This window comes from Chelonoidis abingdonii, chromosome 4 (assembly GCF_003597395.2).
Source record: "Chelonoidis abingdonii isolate Lonesome George chromosome 4, CheloAbing_2.0, whole genome shotgun sequence".
Classification (NCBI taxonomy): domain Eukaryota; kingdom Metazoa; phylum Chordata; order Testudines; family Testudinidae; genus Chelonoidis; species Chelonoidis abingdonii.
The window spans coordinates 44993203-45008899 of NC_133772.1; the positions used below are offsets into that span (position 1 = coordinate 44993203).

General features: G+C 42.3%; 1 protein-coding gene across 1 annotated transcript in view; it reads left to right on the forward strand.

Annotated features, from left to right (window-relative positions):
• The window catches only part of IGSF22 (immunoglobulin superfamily member 22), a 212263-nt gene that overhangs the window by 112918 nt on the left and 83648 nt on the right, over positions 1-15697 (forward strand). Inside the window, exons 8-11 of the mRNA XM_032765505.2 lie at positions 6446-6530; positions 11385-11464; positions 12066-12203; positions 15191-15301. Of these exons, the coding sequence (XP_032621396.1) occupies positions 6446-6530; positions 11385-11464; positions 12066-12203; positions 15191-15301 (414 nt within the window). The remainder of the gene's footprint in view (positions 1-6445; positions 6531-11384; positions 11465-12065; positions 12204-15190; positions 15302-15697) is intronic.

Sequence of the window (15697 nt, forward strand, 5' to 3'; positions counted from 1 at the left end):
TCAAATTTGCTTTGGGTATAACTCTTGAATCCCAGAGGGTTACACCAGGCATGACTTCAGCTAGTATATCCACTTTCCTGCTGGATACTCTGTACAGAGCTGCTCTTCTGAATTGTCTGAAAGTTACCTGGAGGGTGAAACATAGGGTGTTTGTCCCACTTAACAAATGCCACAGAATTTGCACTAACTAGCCTCATCATCCACTTAAAAAAATGTTCATTAGATGTTAGCTGTTTTTTCAACTGACAGTATGAATCTGAAAGTATCTTTCCCTCACTTCATGTATACACTTTTATTTTTGGGGAAGCATTCTAACTCTGCTTTTGGTGGAAATACAAGCACCATATACAAGTAGAATTTGATTTTTTGAGCAGCTTTGTGAAAAGGCTGGCTGCGTTTAATTGCAGTTAGCACAATGGCTTTTCAGTTGCTCTGCATTTTAACCAAGCTTCTGTCCTAACTGCTTGATTCTCCACTGTCATGCACCTTGTCATTTGTACCTGGGCAAAGTGAGCGCAAAAGGATAGTACAAGTGTGAGTGAGTGGAGAATTCTGATTTAAAAGTGTGTTATGCCCACTTTGCATGAGTGAAAATGATTGTGCAGCATGCTAAGCAACAGAGAATTGGGCCCTTTGCTTCATCTGCACCCAACTTCATACCTCTTTTCATGCCAAGGTCTTTCAGAGCACGCAGGTGGGAACTGCCTAAGTTAATGCTGACCCAGTCTGCATTCTCTTAAGCGTGGAATCCAACAGAGTGTCAGGAGGATGATGCCTTGCACAGCTGCTGTCCCCAGAGCCCACCTACTTCCTGACCTGACAGAGAATCCATGTAGGACCATTTATGGAGCAGAGAAAAGAATGGAACAACAACTCAGAACACTCCCTTTCCATTCCCCCCCACCTGCAACTGCTGGGCTTTCTTCCCTTTCCAAGGCAGAGAATATATTTTGGGGCACAGTTTCCAAACAGGTGGCCAGATCCTTGTTGTCCTTATACATTTTTTACTCAGCTTTCCTTCAGTCCCACATTCCCTTTTGAGGAAGCACTGAGGAAAAGCTCATTAAAGACCTTAAGATTTAGCCATCAGAAAGTGCCCAAAGTGATAGGCTAAAGAAAACAGGAGACAGACAAAGCATCTGTCAAAGGAAAACAATCAAGCCAAATCTACTTCGTGATTCATCACTGATTCCTTGGTGGCTGTGAGTAATGGAACCAGTTATCACATTACCCTGGGAGAGAAGCATGGTTGTCTCTACTGAGGCCAAGTCTTCACGTAGTTATGCTTATACAAAAACTATGTGGGTAAGAGGTGTGATTATTTTTACCATATAGTTTATACCATTACAACACTTGATATGGACGTTATTATGCTGGTATGAAATTGCCTTCTACATAATATGATATAATGTCCTTATACCTTTCCCATATGGGAATAATTGGTATAAGCACCATAATACACCTATACCTCGATATAGCGCAGTCCTCGGGAGCCAAAAAACCTTACTCCATTATAGGTGAAACCGCGTTATATCAAATTTGCTTTGATCCACCAGAGTGTGCAGCTCCACACCGCCCCCCCCCCCGCACACTGCTTTACCGCATGTATATAACATGCTTTATCCAATTCATGTTATATCGAGTCGTGTTTATCGGGGTAGAGTGGTATTGATATAGCGGCGTACCTAGAAGGTGTATCTCTTTTACTAGTGCCTCTATAATTAAAGCAGTTAAACTTCTGTGTGTAGACAAATCCTGACTGTTAAAAATGAAACATTTAATAATTGTGATGGGGCAAGGCCAGATGGCTACAGTAAAAGTACTGAGAAACAGGTATGTTAGCCCCAGGCTAAACAAATCCCTACTACCCTGGTAACCAATGGCAGCTTGCTCCAGGTTAATCAAGGCACCTGGAGCCAATTAAAGATCTTTCTAGAAGGCAGTAGAAGATAGCTACTCTTAATTAGAACACCTGCAGCCAATCAAGGCAGGCTAATCAGGCACCTGGCTTTAAAAAGGAGCTCACTCCAGTCAGGAAAAGAGGAGCCAGAGAGAAGGAGCATGTGTGAAGAGCTGGAGCAAGAAGCAAGGAGCGGAGAGTGAGAGAGTATAACTGCTGGAGGATTGAGGTGGCAAGCATTGTCAGACCAGGAAGAAGGTCTGTGGTGAGGATAAAGAAGTGTTTGAGGAGCCATGGGGAAGTAGCCCAGGGAGTTGTAGCTGTCCTGCAACTGTTACAGGAGGCACTATAGACAGCTGCGATCCACAGGGCCCTGGGCTGGAACCCGGAGTAGAGGGCGGGCCTGGGTTCCCCCAAACCTCCCAACTCCTGATCAGACACAGGAGGAGCTGACTTAGACTGTGGGTTCCACAAGAAGGGAGGATCACTGAGGTGAACAAATCCGCCAATAAGCGCAGGACCCACCAAGGTGGAGGGGGAACTTTGTCACATAATGGACAGTGCTGTTTTAGATGAAGGTAGTTATTGAGATGCATCTTTGGTGAGGAAGTGCCTGAGCTGACTACTACAGTCAAGCTGGACAAGTCAAGAGTAGCCCATGTGACCTGCCCTATATTACAGGCTAGTAAAGTGATATTAAAACTAGTCAAAAATTTACTTTATTTTCTGTGGGGCAAAAAATGATTTTTTTTCCATAAAATATTTTGTCAGAAAAAGATTTATTTGCAAAAATGATGACCAGCTCTAGTTAAAATAAACCCTGAATTTGCTATGCCATGTGCTCTGCCTGCCTCTTACTCACATGGCTAGATATGATCAAATTCATGGTGGAAAAAGCATCAAGTTGTGTGTACGCTTCGAAGGGAAAGTCAAGAGCAATACCTGCTAGTCCGAGTGCTGAATGGTTTAGGGCTTGTGTTACTACGATGATGGGAGAGTTTCTTCTGTTGGAGTAGTTAATCCAGCTCCCCGAAAGCTATCTACATAAGGTGTTAGGTTGGTATAACTACATTGCTTGAGGGTGTGGATTTTTCACACCCTTGAGTGACGTAGTTATGCCCATATAGCTCTGTGGTATAGCCTTGGCCTTAGTTTTTTCTCATGCAGGCAAATTCCCTTTGACTTCAGCAAGAGTTTGCTGGAGTAGTGAGTGAGTAAGTAAAACCTGAGGAAGAACCTCAGGGTCTGGCTCAAGGAGAGTTATGAATGACTAAATACAAAGTAAAACCCGAGGATGACCCTTTGGATTTTGCCCTAAACTGTACATCTGAAAAAGGTGGAAGTTAGCGCCATGAAATGTTGTATAACAATTTATTGTTTAAGTGTGCTCAGCGATAAACAAGACACACAGTGCATACAGTTTTTGTCCCAAAGAGATTAGAATCTAGCCCAGAAAACAAGAGAAGCACTGAGGTGACTAGAGGAAGAAATAGCATGGGATGGGATTAGATTTGGAATTGCTATTCTTACTACTTTATCATTGTTTGTGGTCCTTCCTGTGAATATCACAGATGAGGATATTCAGTGCAGAGGTGGGGTGGAGGGTGTCATGATGAAACGGAAAGAGAACACTTCATTGATAATGTCAGCCATCTTGGCTGACAGACCAGAGATAGTGTGGAAAAAATCATGGGGACTGGAAGGAGAGAAAGAAACTAATGAGGTTGCATGAATAGCATCATCAGCAGTAGAGATAGATAGGAGTGGGGAATGGAAGTAGTAAGAGACAAATGGGTGGTGTCATCCGGAGTAGAATTTTATAGGCCCTTCAGAAGGCAAGGACAAGAAGTTTAAACTTGGTGCAACATACAAGTGGTGGGAGCTTGTGAAAGGATTTACACAGTTGGGTGACCATCAATCTGATTAGCAAGGAAGGCATTTGAGCAGCTGCATTTCGACTAGTACTATGGGCATCCAGGAGGCTAGAGAAAAGGAAGTGGTAGGAATAAAGGTCGGAGATAATCAGGGCGAGGACAAGTGTGTCCTATTGGAACAGAAAAGGAGTTTAATTCCTTTCCCCATGTTTGAGGAAAATTGTTATTAGCAATGACTTACAAGTTGTCAATTTTTCCTTTCATTTGACAGTTTAAGAGAATGTTGATTGTAATAGGGATTGGGGAGACAGCACGTATGATTATTTTTCTTTCAGTCTTTTTACAGCTAATTCTTGGATACATTATAAACAGAATTCTAGCTAATAAAACTGGCTGCAAGAAGAGACCCTGGGTCAGTTGCATTACCAGTTCTAACTTGCTCATCAGTCCATCTTGCTCACCTAGGCCTCTGCATTCAGTTCCCTATGGGACCCACTAGGAACTGATTTATGAAGGCTTTTTTTCAAAATTAAAGTGAATAAAAGCATATAAAAATGTGGCCTTTCTGGCATATTCTGGGATATCATCTCCTCAAAATCACTGATGATAAGGGACAGGGAAAGCAAGGAAAACACATGGCTAAACACAAAATAATTAGGTAAAGCAAAGATCAGCAAAACTGCATATGCAGAATAGCATCCACCACAAAATATGACTTCCATTCTAGCAATTTATTAATTTTTTTGGTTGGGTGCTTGCTAAAATGGAAGATTACTAATGCTTTTTCTACCATGAATTTGGGTAAGAGGCAGGCTGAGAGCACCTGGAGTAGAAAATGCAGTGTTTAATTTTAACAATCTTCTACCTTTTGTTTACCCACAGAACATATTAAACACAGAACCAGAGCAAGCTCTGCCTTCATGCCTCTATCCCAGGCGTGGGCAAACTATACTCCGGGGGCCGCATCCGGCCCTCCAAATGTTTTAATCTGGCCCTGGAGTCCCTCTGGGGAGCGGGGTCATGGGCGTGCCCTGCTCCGGAGCTCCAGCCAGGGAGCATGGTTGGGGGTTTGCCCCGCTCCGTGCAGCTCCTGGAAGCAGCGGCATGTCCCTCCTCCAGCTCCTATGTGTAGGGGCAGCCAGGAGGCTCTGCACACTGCCCCTGCAACTCCCATTGGCCGAGAACCACAGCCAATGGGAGCTGCAGGGGCAGCGAATGTGGACAGGGCAGCACACAGAGATGCCTGGCTGCACCTCCATGTAAGAGCTGGATGGGTACATGCCGCTGCTTCAGGGAACTGCCAGAGGTAAGTGCCGCCCAGAGCCTGCACCCTGACCCCCTCCCACGACCCGACCCCCTACTCCAGCCCTGATATCTCTCCTGCCCTCGAACCCCTCGTTGCCAGCCCAGAGCATACTCCTGTACCCCCAACCCCTCTCCCGGCCCCACTCCATAGCCTGCACCCCCAGCTGGAGCCCTTACCCCTCCCGCACCCCAACCCCCAATTTCATGAACATTCACGGCCTGCCATACAATTTCCATACCCAGAGGTGGCCCTTAGGCCAAAAAGTTTGCCCACCCCTGCTCTATCCTGTTCTGAGGGGTCAAAATCAGGATCTGAGGGGAGTTTAGTCTCTGTGATCACATTCACTCCTTGGTCTCTCACCTGCAGCTGCTTTACGTGGCTGTGCATCCACTATGAATTGATTAACTAATTTCACATGTTGTAGCCCACTGAAGAGCAATCAAATGGCTCCTAATGTAACCAGTCTGAGCTCTGAGATTTGAATCTGTAATATAAATGTGAAAGGCTCCATAACCCAGTGCAAATTCTCTTGTTATTTCTCCCCGTGGCTCTTTCTGATAAAGAAGTAGCCCTGTTAAAGCTTTTTTAAGAAATTACTATTGTTATGTAATATTTATATCATGGGTAGAGCCCACTGAGGATCAGGGCCCTGTTCTGAAGAACTCACCCTCTAATGGCCAGTTAGTGACTTGGCCTGCACACCTGTGTAAGAGAGTAAGAACCCACCCCCAACAGCGCTGTGTGAGCTACCTGGACCTTGGGTCTATTTGCGTAGGAGAGGTAGGTACACACAAAGTATCTACTTACTGTCCCCTTTCCCAGAGAAGGTGGATGGGAAGGGGCAAAAAATGGGTGGTTCCTTGTCTCCACCCCCCATCCTCATACTACCTGGCCAGTGCAGTTGAGCTGTGATGGAGAGTGTTGTAATTTGCAGGTGCAGGCCAGCAGCAAATTACTGCCCCGGTTTTAACAAGGAGGAAGAAGGCAAAGAATTGTGACTCAGAGGGGTGTGTCTGAAGTACTGTGCTTCCTGGGATGATGCAGCTTACGCACCATCCTTGGCTTACATCTATGCCTCAAGTCACAATACACTTCTAATAATATTAGGAGCTGAAATAGTGCCATACTGTGCACCACTCACAGAATTAGTCATCCAGAGCATTTTTTTTATATTCATGATTTCAAAAAAGAAAACCATTGACACAAAAAGGAAACCATCAGTCATGCTTTGGTGGTAAATTGCTAGAACTACTATACCATATGTCTCAATTGACTTCATCTCTGCTACTCCTCCACAGTCAAGACGTAATGGTTTTTTTCCCCTTGTGAATCTATTAATATAGTCTATTGTACATCTTCCAACAGGAAATCCCAATGAACTTTGTTGATCCAAAGGAATATGATATTCCAGGATTAGTGCGGAAGAATCGCTACAAAACAATTCTCCCAAGTAAGTTCCACACCTGTTTTGTAATTCTGCAATTCGTTGATGCAGTATTTAGTGAAGTCTCAGTATCCAGTATTTGCTTAGTTTCTTGCTTTCAGTGGAATGCCTTTCACAGATCCTCTCCAGGATACTCCTGCTAGGCTAAAGCTAACACAGAGCAAGGGTAATGTTTTCAAGAGCACCCATGTCCCATTTTCATTAGAGACTTAGGTGCTTAATTCTTATGGAAAGCCAATGGGATTCAAGCTCCTAAGTCACTTTTGAAAATAGAAATTAAGCTCCTAAATTACCTAGGTGCTTTTGAAAATTTTGCCCAAAATCTTCAGGCCTTTATTCAGATTTTACTTTATTTCCTCCGGTAAACTCGTGTTTAAGGGCTAAATTCTGACACCCTTACTCATGCTGAGCCGTATTGTACCATCTGAGTGTTTCCTTTGAAACCAGTGGGACTACTTAGGTCATAAGGTGCCACTCAGTATGCCTTGTTTTAAGAAGTACTGAACATCTCAATTCTGACTTAATTCTTAATGAAGGCATTGGTCCAGTGCCCTTTAAAGTCAATGACAAGATTCCCACTTACATCACTGTGTGCTGGATTGGGTCTAATGTGCTTAGCATTTCTCAGGATAAGGCCCCAAGAGAAAAATGAATAAGGGTCTCAAGATTTGGCTCAGTCTCTTTAAGAAAATATAATACATCTTTCTTTCTTTATTTAAATGTAAGTTGTTTTATTGCTTATAGCCAAGAATGGAAATTTTGAGAAACATTTTGCTTGGGACTGATTTTATAGCCATTATCGTTTTCCCCTCTGTCACACTTAAAGATAGTTTGGAAAGTGATACAATTATAAGATGTCGTGTCTGAATATTAATGTTTTGACAGACCCTTTTTTCTCTAAGCCATTGTCAGATAGATGCCGCCATCAAGCTCTATTGCAGCTTTGTTAGGGAAGCCCAAATGGTTCAGAGTGCCAGTTAGGCTCAGATAAGTATCCAAAAATTAGAATCTGATCAGCTATGCAAATCACGTTAGTCTACATACCTAGAGTGGAAATGTGGCAAGGATAGGCTTTCTCCTGAAACCTCCAACTCTTAAACTTCCAGTCTTGGTCAGAAATCCCATGTAGATACCCCTTCTAGTGATGTTTTGACATTTCTAGCTGGGACCAGAAGTGCTAAAAACACTCAGTCAAGCATTTCAGAACTTTGGTCCTAAAACATGCTAACAGTTGGGTGCCTTGTCATTTCTATCAACCTTTATGTTAATTTGGATATTACAGCGATGATTTTCAAAAATGACTAGTGATTCTGAGTACCTCCATTTGGGCACCCAAACTGATAGACCTTAAAGGAGCCTGATTTCCAAAGGTAGTTGTCCAGCACTTTTTTGAAGATTGGAGTTCTTTAAGGTGTCTCAAGTTAAACACTCAAAAATGGAAGCACACAAAATTGCTAGCCACTTTTGAAAATCTTGGCCTATAGCTCTTAATCAGGTTCCTGTTAGCTTTTCCCCTGTGCATTCAGTAACTACTTGGTCATCAATCAGCTAATTCTCTTGATCTTAACTCCACCTCGGTTTTACGAAATCTGGTAATATTCATTTCCATTGCTGTGAGCCATCTAGATGAAAGGACTGGCTCCCACTCTAGACTGACTATAAATGTTAACAAGGAATTTATCCAGAGGAAATCAGACTTTTCCACTGATGGGAATAAAAATCAGGAATTTCAAAACCATCCATCTCTATGAAATATAACCCAGTGCCACTTGGTTGATGAGGATGGCAGGCTGCCACATGGGAAACCAAAGGACACACCATAATCACTTCTGTTGGAATTATTTAAGTTCTGTCCCTGGAACACACCCAGTTCCAGTGTAGGGGTGGGGAACTGGTACATTACACAGGGGTATTGCATACTCCCTTCCTGCCATAAAGCTGTGCTCTTCAGCCTGTCTCTTCACAGTACCATGGAAGAGAGAGCGTTGGGGTCACGACGAGGTGGGCTGAAGAGGTGGCCAGTGGGTTCATGACTATGTGGATCTCCTGACTCTCTTTAGTTTCCAGATTAATCAATAACAGCGTATGCTGTCTGTGTCACCGCGAGGGTCTTCCTAACTGTTCGCTTGCACCAAGCAATTATGGAAGGAACGGCTGACCATGTTACACAGCAAAACCTATGCTGATCTATTTGCCAATGGCAGATTCAGCCAAATCTGACCTCCAATCTAACATTAGGGAGCAGCAGGCACTTCATTATACAAGTGACATCGAAACCAAAAGTATACCCTGAAAATTAAAGAGCAAATAAAAAACTTAAAATTCCCTACCCAGCTGTGTACTCCAGAAGTATTTGAGGCGGTTACCATTGAAAGGTAAGCAGACACTTAACATAATGATTAGTTTATGTGCAACCCTAGAGTTAATTGTAGTCAGTGAGCAACATGATAATAGGCTCTAATTCAGTTAATTTATATTTCTTTTGTAGTAAATTTCTTTTGCAGATTCCCAATTTTGTTGTTGTTGGTGGTGGTGGTGGTGAAGATGGTTTTGGGGAGTCTTTTTCAGGGGCGAGGATGTGTTTAATTTTGGAGATGTGCCAAGTTAAGCAGATTAGTTTGGCTGTTTCAGAAACTGTTAAATTTGCATGTTGACAGAAAATCTGAAACCTCTTCCCTTATGGAAAAGTCCCACAGAATTTAATAGAAAATTATCATTTTTCTATATTTTTTTGGATTATCTTGCAGAATGTAATAGAAAATTTTATCCTTGCTATGGAACTCCATAGATGGGTCAAAATCTAAAAAGGAAAGATATTATATATCGTTCTCTTTCAGTCTTTTTGGTTCTATGCAAAATTTCTAGGCAACCTTATTTAATTGTATAGAGCCATATTGCTTTCACTCCTTATTAAACTTTTTAAGACTTTTCAATAAGTATTGATGTTAAGGAGGCAGTGTGGCCTAGCAATAGAGTACGGCAATGGGCCCTGGGTGAGCTGAGTTCTGTTCCTGGCTCTGCCACTAGAGCAAGTCACTTCATCTCTCCAGGCCTCAGCATCACCATCTGTAAAATGGCAGTAATGATATTAATCTACTTTGAGATCTACTGATGAAAATTTGTACCTATGAAATAGGTATTCTTATCTGTTACTTTCATTTAAAAAATCTCAGCCTGGTCAGATCCTACTACAAAACCTAGTATAGGCTCAAAACACTCTTAGAAAAGACTGTAGAAAAATAACTAGCATTGTTTTTGCTTCTTTGTGATGTAAGTGTATGATAATATTTTAAGGGATACTGTCAGCTTAGGCCTGGTCTGCACAATGTTTCTGTCTGGTATAACTATTTCAGTTAGGGCAGGGGTGGCCAACCTGAGCCTGAGAAGGATCCAGAATTTACCAATGTGCATTGCCAAAGAGCCACAGTAATATGCCAGGAGCCCCACATCAGCTGCCCCCTCCCCGCCCCACTCCCAGCGCCTCCCACCCACCGGCAGCCCCGCTGATCAGTGCCTCTCCCTCCCTCCCCGCACCTCCCAATCAGCTGTTTTGTGGCATTCAGGAGGCTCTGGAGAGGAGTGGGAGGAACAAGAGCATGGCAGGTTCAGGGGAGGGGGTGGGAAGGGATGGAGTGGGGGCAGGGCCTGTGGCAGAGCCAGGGGTTGAGCAGTGACCTCCCCCACTCCTCTCTGCACATTGGAAAGTTGGCACCTGTAGCTCTAGCCTCAGAGTCGGTGCCTACACAGGGAGCCGCATATTAACTTCTGAAGAGCCGCATGTGGCTCCGGAGCCACAGATTGGCCACCCCTGAGTTAGAGTTGGTTCTTTTTACCAAAATAGTTATACCAGTATAACTCCCCCTGATGTGGATGCACTTACAGTGGTATAAAAGTGCTTGTGTTGGTATGGCTTATTCCCCAATGAATAAGGCCTGGTCTACACTAGGAAATTCGGTCAGTATAATTCAGGGATGTGAAAAATCCAGTGAAACTGACTTAACTCCTGGGATGGAGAGCACTACATTTATGGGAGAATTCTTCTGTCGGCCTAGACACCACCTCTTGGGGAGGTGGATTACCTATGCTGACAGGAGGGATTCTCCTGAAGTCCTAAAGCAGCACCCGTGCAGAGGTGCTGCTGTAGCGGTTTATGTATAGACAAGCCCTAAAATATATCAATATAACTGTATCTACTCTAGCAGGGGTTGTATAGCTTTAACTATACCAGTATAGTGAAAATGGTGCAACTATTCTGTGTAGACAAGGCCTTAATTTAAGGCCAACAAATAAGGTTAGGGATAGAATTTATAAAACCGAATGGGGCAAATCTTGAGGTCCTAACACAGTTTTTACTCAGTCCTTACTCAGGCAGAAAGCCACACTGAAGTCATTGCTTGTTAACAGTGTTTGCTAAATAATACTTGAATGCATGAAAAAATGAAATTAATGCAAAAGGAAATTACGGTAATGTCGTGGGCTTGCATACGTTACATGAAATTTAATATCTCAAATCTTAGACATAGCATAGTCAAACGCCAAGAATCATTCAAATGCTATTACAATCATAAATGATGAACTACCCCTCTACTTAGAGTAGTAATATTAATTTAGTAAGATAATTAATTTTGTTGCATGCAAATATCTGTTGATAGTTGCACACTGAAAGTAAATGCAGTGATATATACACACATTTCAATCAGAGACTTCCCAGTGCCCCCTTCAGAGCATCGCAGGTATCTGTCCTGGCTACTAATGAATATGCCTAAGTAATTAGCTGTCTTACTAAAGGCTAGAAATGATCTTAAGAACCTTTTTCTCCTCTTGACTGATAACTATTAACTATCTCTTTACACATTGTAGATCCTCACAGCAGAGTGTGCCTTACCTCAACTGATCAAGACGATCCTCTTAGCTCATATATCAATGCTAACTACATCAGGGTAAGAGCTTAGCAGTTCAATGTATCTGTATAGATTGTTAGAAACTAATCATTTAAGAATAACCACAATGTCCATTGGCTTCTAAAGACCATCTTGTTTTGGTTTCTTTTCCTCTCTTGTTTTTGTATTATCGGAAACAGAATCTCATAGCGCAACTGTAAAGATCCTGGTCCAATAAAAACAAGATATTTGCATTTTTTGCTGTGAAGTTCCCTGCCTCGCTGGCCTGATGCAAGCAAAACTCCCAGCAAAGTCAATGGGAATTATGCCTGCAAGATTTGACCCAGAGTTACCACCAGGCTGTTGTAGCATGAATCCATCCCATTGCCATAGTATTGCCTGCTGCTTGTATAACCTGAAATCGCACCTTCTACCTTGCCTCTGTGTGTGTGTGTGTGTACGTGCGTGAGGGAGAGAGTGAGTGAGTGAGCACAATACCTCTTGGATTGATAATGGTTGACCTGATACTGCAGTCTTTACTCAGGCAATAATCCCATTGTAGTCAATGAGAGCTTTCCCTAGGTAAAGATTGAAGTGTCCAGGCATGTGCGTGTGTGCGCACACATGGTTTGATAGTGATATATTGTTGCTTTGTTGGCAGGGCTATGGAGAAGAGGAAAAGGTATATATTGCTACTCAGGGACCCATAGTTAATACTGTCAGTGATTTCTGGAGAATGGTGTGGCAGGAGCGTTCTCCCATCATTGTCATGATTACCAATATAGAAGAGATGAATGAGGTAATGATATTACGTATGAGCTATGTCTCGATTCTCTATTGTAGCGGGTATTTCAGGCACAGGTGCCAGAACCCTGGAAATAAATGAGTTGGTTCAGTGACCAAAGTTTATAGTACATTGCACTTACCTTTTTTGAAGTCATTTCTGAAGGTTTCAAAAGCAACATCCCACCAAGTTCAAGCCCTATTAATTTTTGTATATGAATACCTATAAACAATAGAGTAACAGAGACTGAACCTCTTTATCCTGTATTTATTTTGGCTTCTCTTCTGCATCCTTTTTCCATTAAGCCGTCCCTGCTTCATTAAACATACTATGTCATGTTATAATGCTAGTTATGACTAGAAGCAGTTAAAGATGATTTGTATGCGGAGGACTGCGCCAGTTGTTTAGCATTTTGGGGAAATGCAGTTAAAATATTGCAACTATTAAGATGTTCCAAACTTTTTTGAATCACTCCCTGCTAGAATTGGTTTTTATGAGAGTGAACTGTCTGTGGTTATTGAATGTATTTTCTACCACTCCATCCCATACAATTCTATCTGCAATGTCTCAGGCTTCCAGAGTTTGCATCACCACTGTTTTAGGATTCTGTGGCCAGTATCACAACATTATTCCACAGAATCCCAAAACAGTGGTGATTTAAGCAGCTGAAGATGCAGAAAGGTGCCTGGTGGGAGTACCTATGTGCCTAACTCCCATTTATATCAATTACCTTTAAAAATCTGGCCCTAAATGCTTAGGTTACTTTAGAAAATGGGATTTAGACTTCCAGATCACTTCGGTCCTTTTGAAAATTTTATGACCATACACTTGAGAAGGAAGAAGCGACCAAGAGGCAATCATGTCCTTCATTGTCTTCTCTGCTCTGAAGCTTTCCCACTGTTGTTTTTACATCTGGGTTGGTTGTACCACTAGAATGCAAAATAATCTTTTCATCAGTGTTTCCTATTATTCAACACCAACAGACTATCTCACCTGTCATGTCAGCCTCAGGAAACACTGCACAGCCATGCTACCATCACAGTAGTGACACTGGCTGCAGCATATATCTAACATACAGAGATATTGACTCTTTCCTGATACCTTTTGTATCAAAAATTGAATCGGTCTATGAGACTCAGACATAAATATAGGGTAAGGTCTTCCATGCTAACGTCTTCTATATTCCCTTTTTTCTAATACATATTAATATATAAATACCAGGTCTCCACAGTGTGTAGCTTCAGAACTAAAACCTTTGTTCTGCCATGATGCTAGTAAAGGAGTCTTTGTGCTTCTGCTACACACAGTGGCTTTTTGCTAACGTGAGGATGAACAGCTCAGTATCCCAGCCCTCTGTCACATATAATCCAAACTGACAGACAGCCCACAGAAATGTGTGGGCGATCCTACTCCACTCATTTCAGTAGCATAGCGTCTGTGCTATTGATAGATGCTGGCGCATTTGACGCTTTTTACAATGGATTCTGCAATTTAGGAGGAGGGAAAAAATTCGGTCTGCGTTTACAGTGACACAATGGGACATAGTTGTTTCTAGTGTGAAGTGGCACAGTTCCATTGTGAAAAGAACAGGAGTACTCATGGCAGCTTAGAGACTAACAAATTTAATTGAGCATAAGCTTTTGTGGGCTAGAACCCACTTCATCGGATGTGTAGAATGGAACATATAGTGAGGATATATATTTACACCTACAGAGAACATGAAAAGGTGGGAGTTGTCCTACCAACTCTGAGAGGCTAATTAATTCAGAGAAAAAACTGTTTCCTTTGTGGAGCAGCATCCATTTACACCATCAGAGAATTTGGCCCAGCAGCTTTTTGAGACACTTTTTAGTTCTTGGCCCTTCTCTTCCAGCAGGGTTTTTTTTTATAAACTTGCTCACAGAGTTTATGGTTAAGGGCCAGATTGTGCTGGACGTTGCAGAAGGGATGGCTTGCAAGAATTCTCTCTCCCTTCACTTATGTGGGTGCACAAAGACCTCCCAGAATAGCAGCCCCTGTACTCTGGAGAGCATGAGAGCTGCTTGCTCTCTGTTTTATCCCTGGGGAGCCATTTGTTCAGAAGTGACCCCCCTCCACATTGGTCTCTGGAATAGGCTTACAAGGGGAGCAGTCTCTGCTGATGTGCAGAAGGCCTACTCCATGTGCACTGAGCAGCCCCAGGAGAAATTGTATAGGTGAGAGACAATCTTTCCCAGTACTTCCCCTGGGAAGCATTGCTCTCCATTACCTCTCAGGCAACACTGTGGCACAAATGCCACAATATATCCTTAAATGTGGATTATAGCTTCAGTTATTCAGACTGTATCAGTTGCACTGAATGAGCCCATGGATTTGGTCAAAGTGATTTAGCAAAACTATAATCTGTATTCTGACACTTTCTTCCTTTTAGTTCCTTTGCTTCAGTGTAGGATCTTTTTCCATTTTATAGTGAGGTTTTGAACACACTCTATGTTCCAGAGTCATTTCCAGTCATGTCCTTTTGTAGGGAAAAGAAATACAGATTATAATTTCTGATGCAGAGAGCAATGGCTCTTTATTAGAGACAGAAAAGGTGTACTGTACATTTCCATGTCAGTTTGTGCATAGCACAGAAATATTAATGATCAAAGAGCAGATTATTAATGAATATCAATCATTATCATAATAAAAATGAATAGAATATTAATAAACACTGCCACATTTCTTACTGGCTTCCCAAATGAAATTTTAAAACGTGCAGATACATCACATTGCACACACACAAACAAAGTTTTATGCATGTGAGTGAGGGAGGTAATTAGACACTGGATTTTAACCAGAGTGACTGCAGAGAAGACTATCTGAAACTTTGGCCCCTATATTTAAAGTAAAAATTTGAGTTGCGTCCTGTTACAGAAATTTTCAGCATCCTGATTCATCTAAGCATACACTTGGCAGAGTTTCTGCATAGTGAAGTGAACCACCATTGGTGTCTCCTTAAATATATTTTATGTTGCATGCAGAAATGTACAGAGTACTGGCCAGAGGAACAGGTCACCTATGAAGGAACAGAAATCACAGTTGACCAGGTCATACAAGCAGATGATTACCGATTAAGACTCATCACCCTGAAGGTAAGATTGCTCAGATGTATTTACAATAGCAGAGAAATTCAAAGCCTGAAACAGGACTGTTCATGGAGAACTGAGTACAAATCGTATGCGCTGTGCAAATTAAACAATGCAATAATAAAAACAGTCGGAGATGTAGACTGAATGCGTACAGTCTAAAGACTTCCAAGCCACTTGTAACGGGAATGTGTTCATTCACTGAAAGAGACCAGTGAGTGATTCTGTGCAAGTGTCTTCTGTGGTGATGTGCTAGCTTGGGGATTGTGTCTTACCTAACTTTGAACTGGCTTTTATAAGTCATACTAAAGACATTGGCTTTAGGTTAACATCATGAACTTTGTGGTGATGTTGTATGGAGTACAAGGAATTTCGTGGAATGTGGGTCAGTTCCTCGGCTGG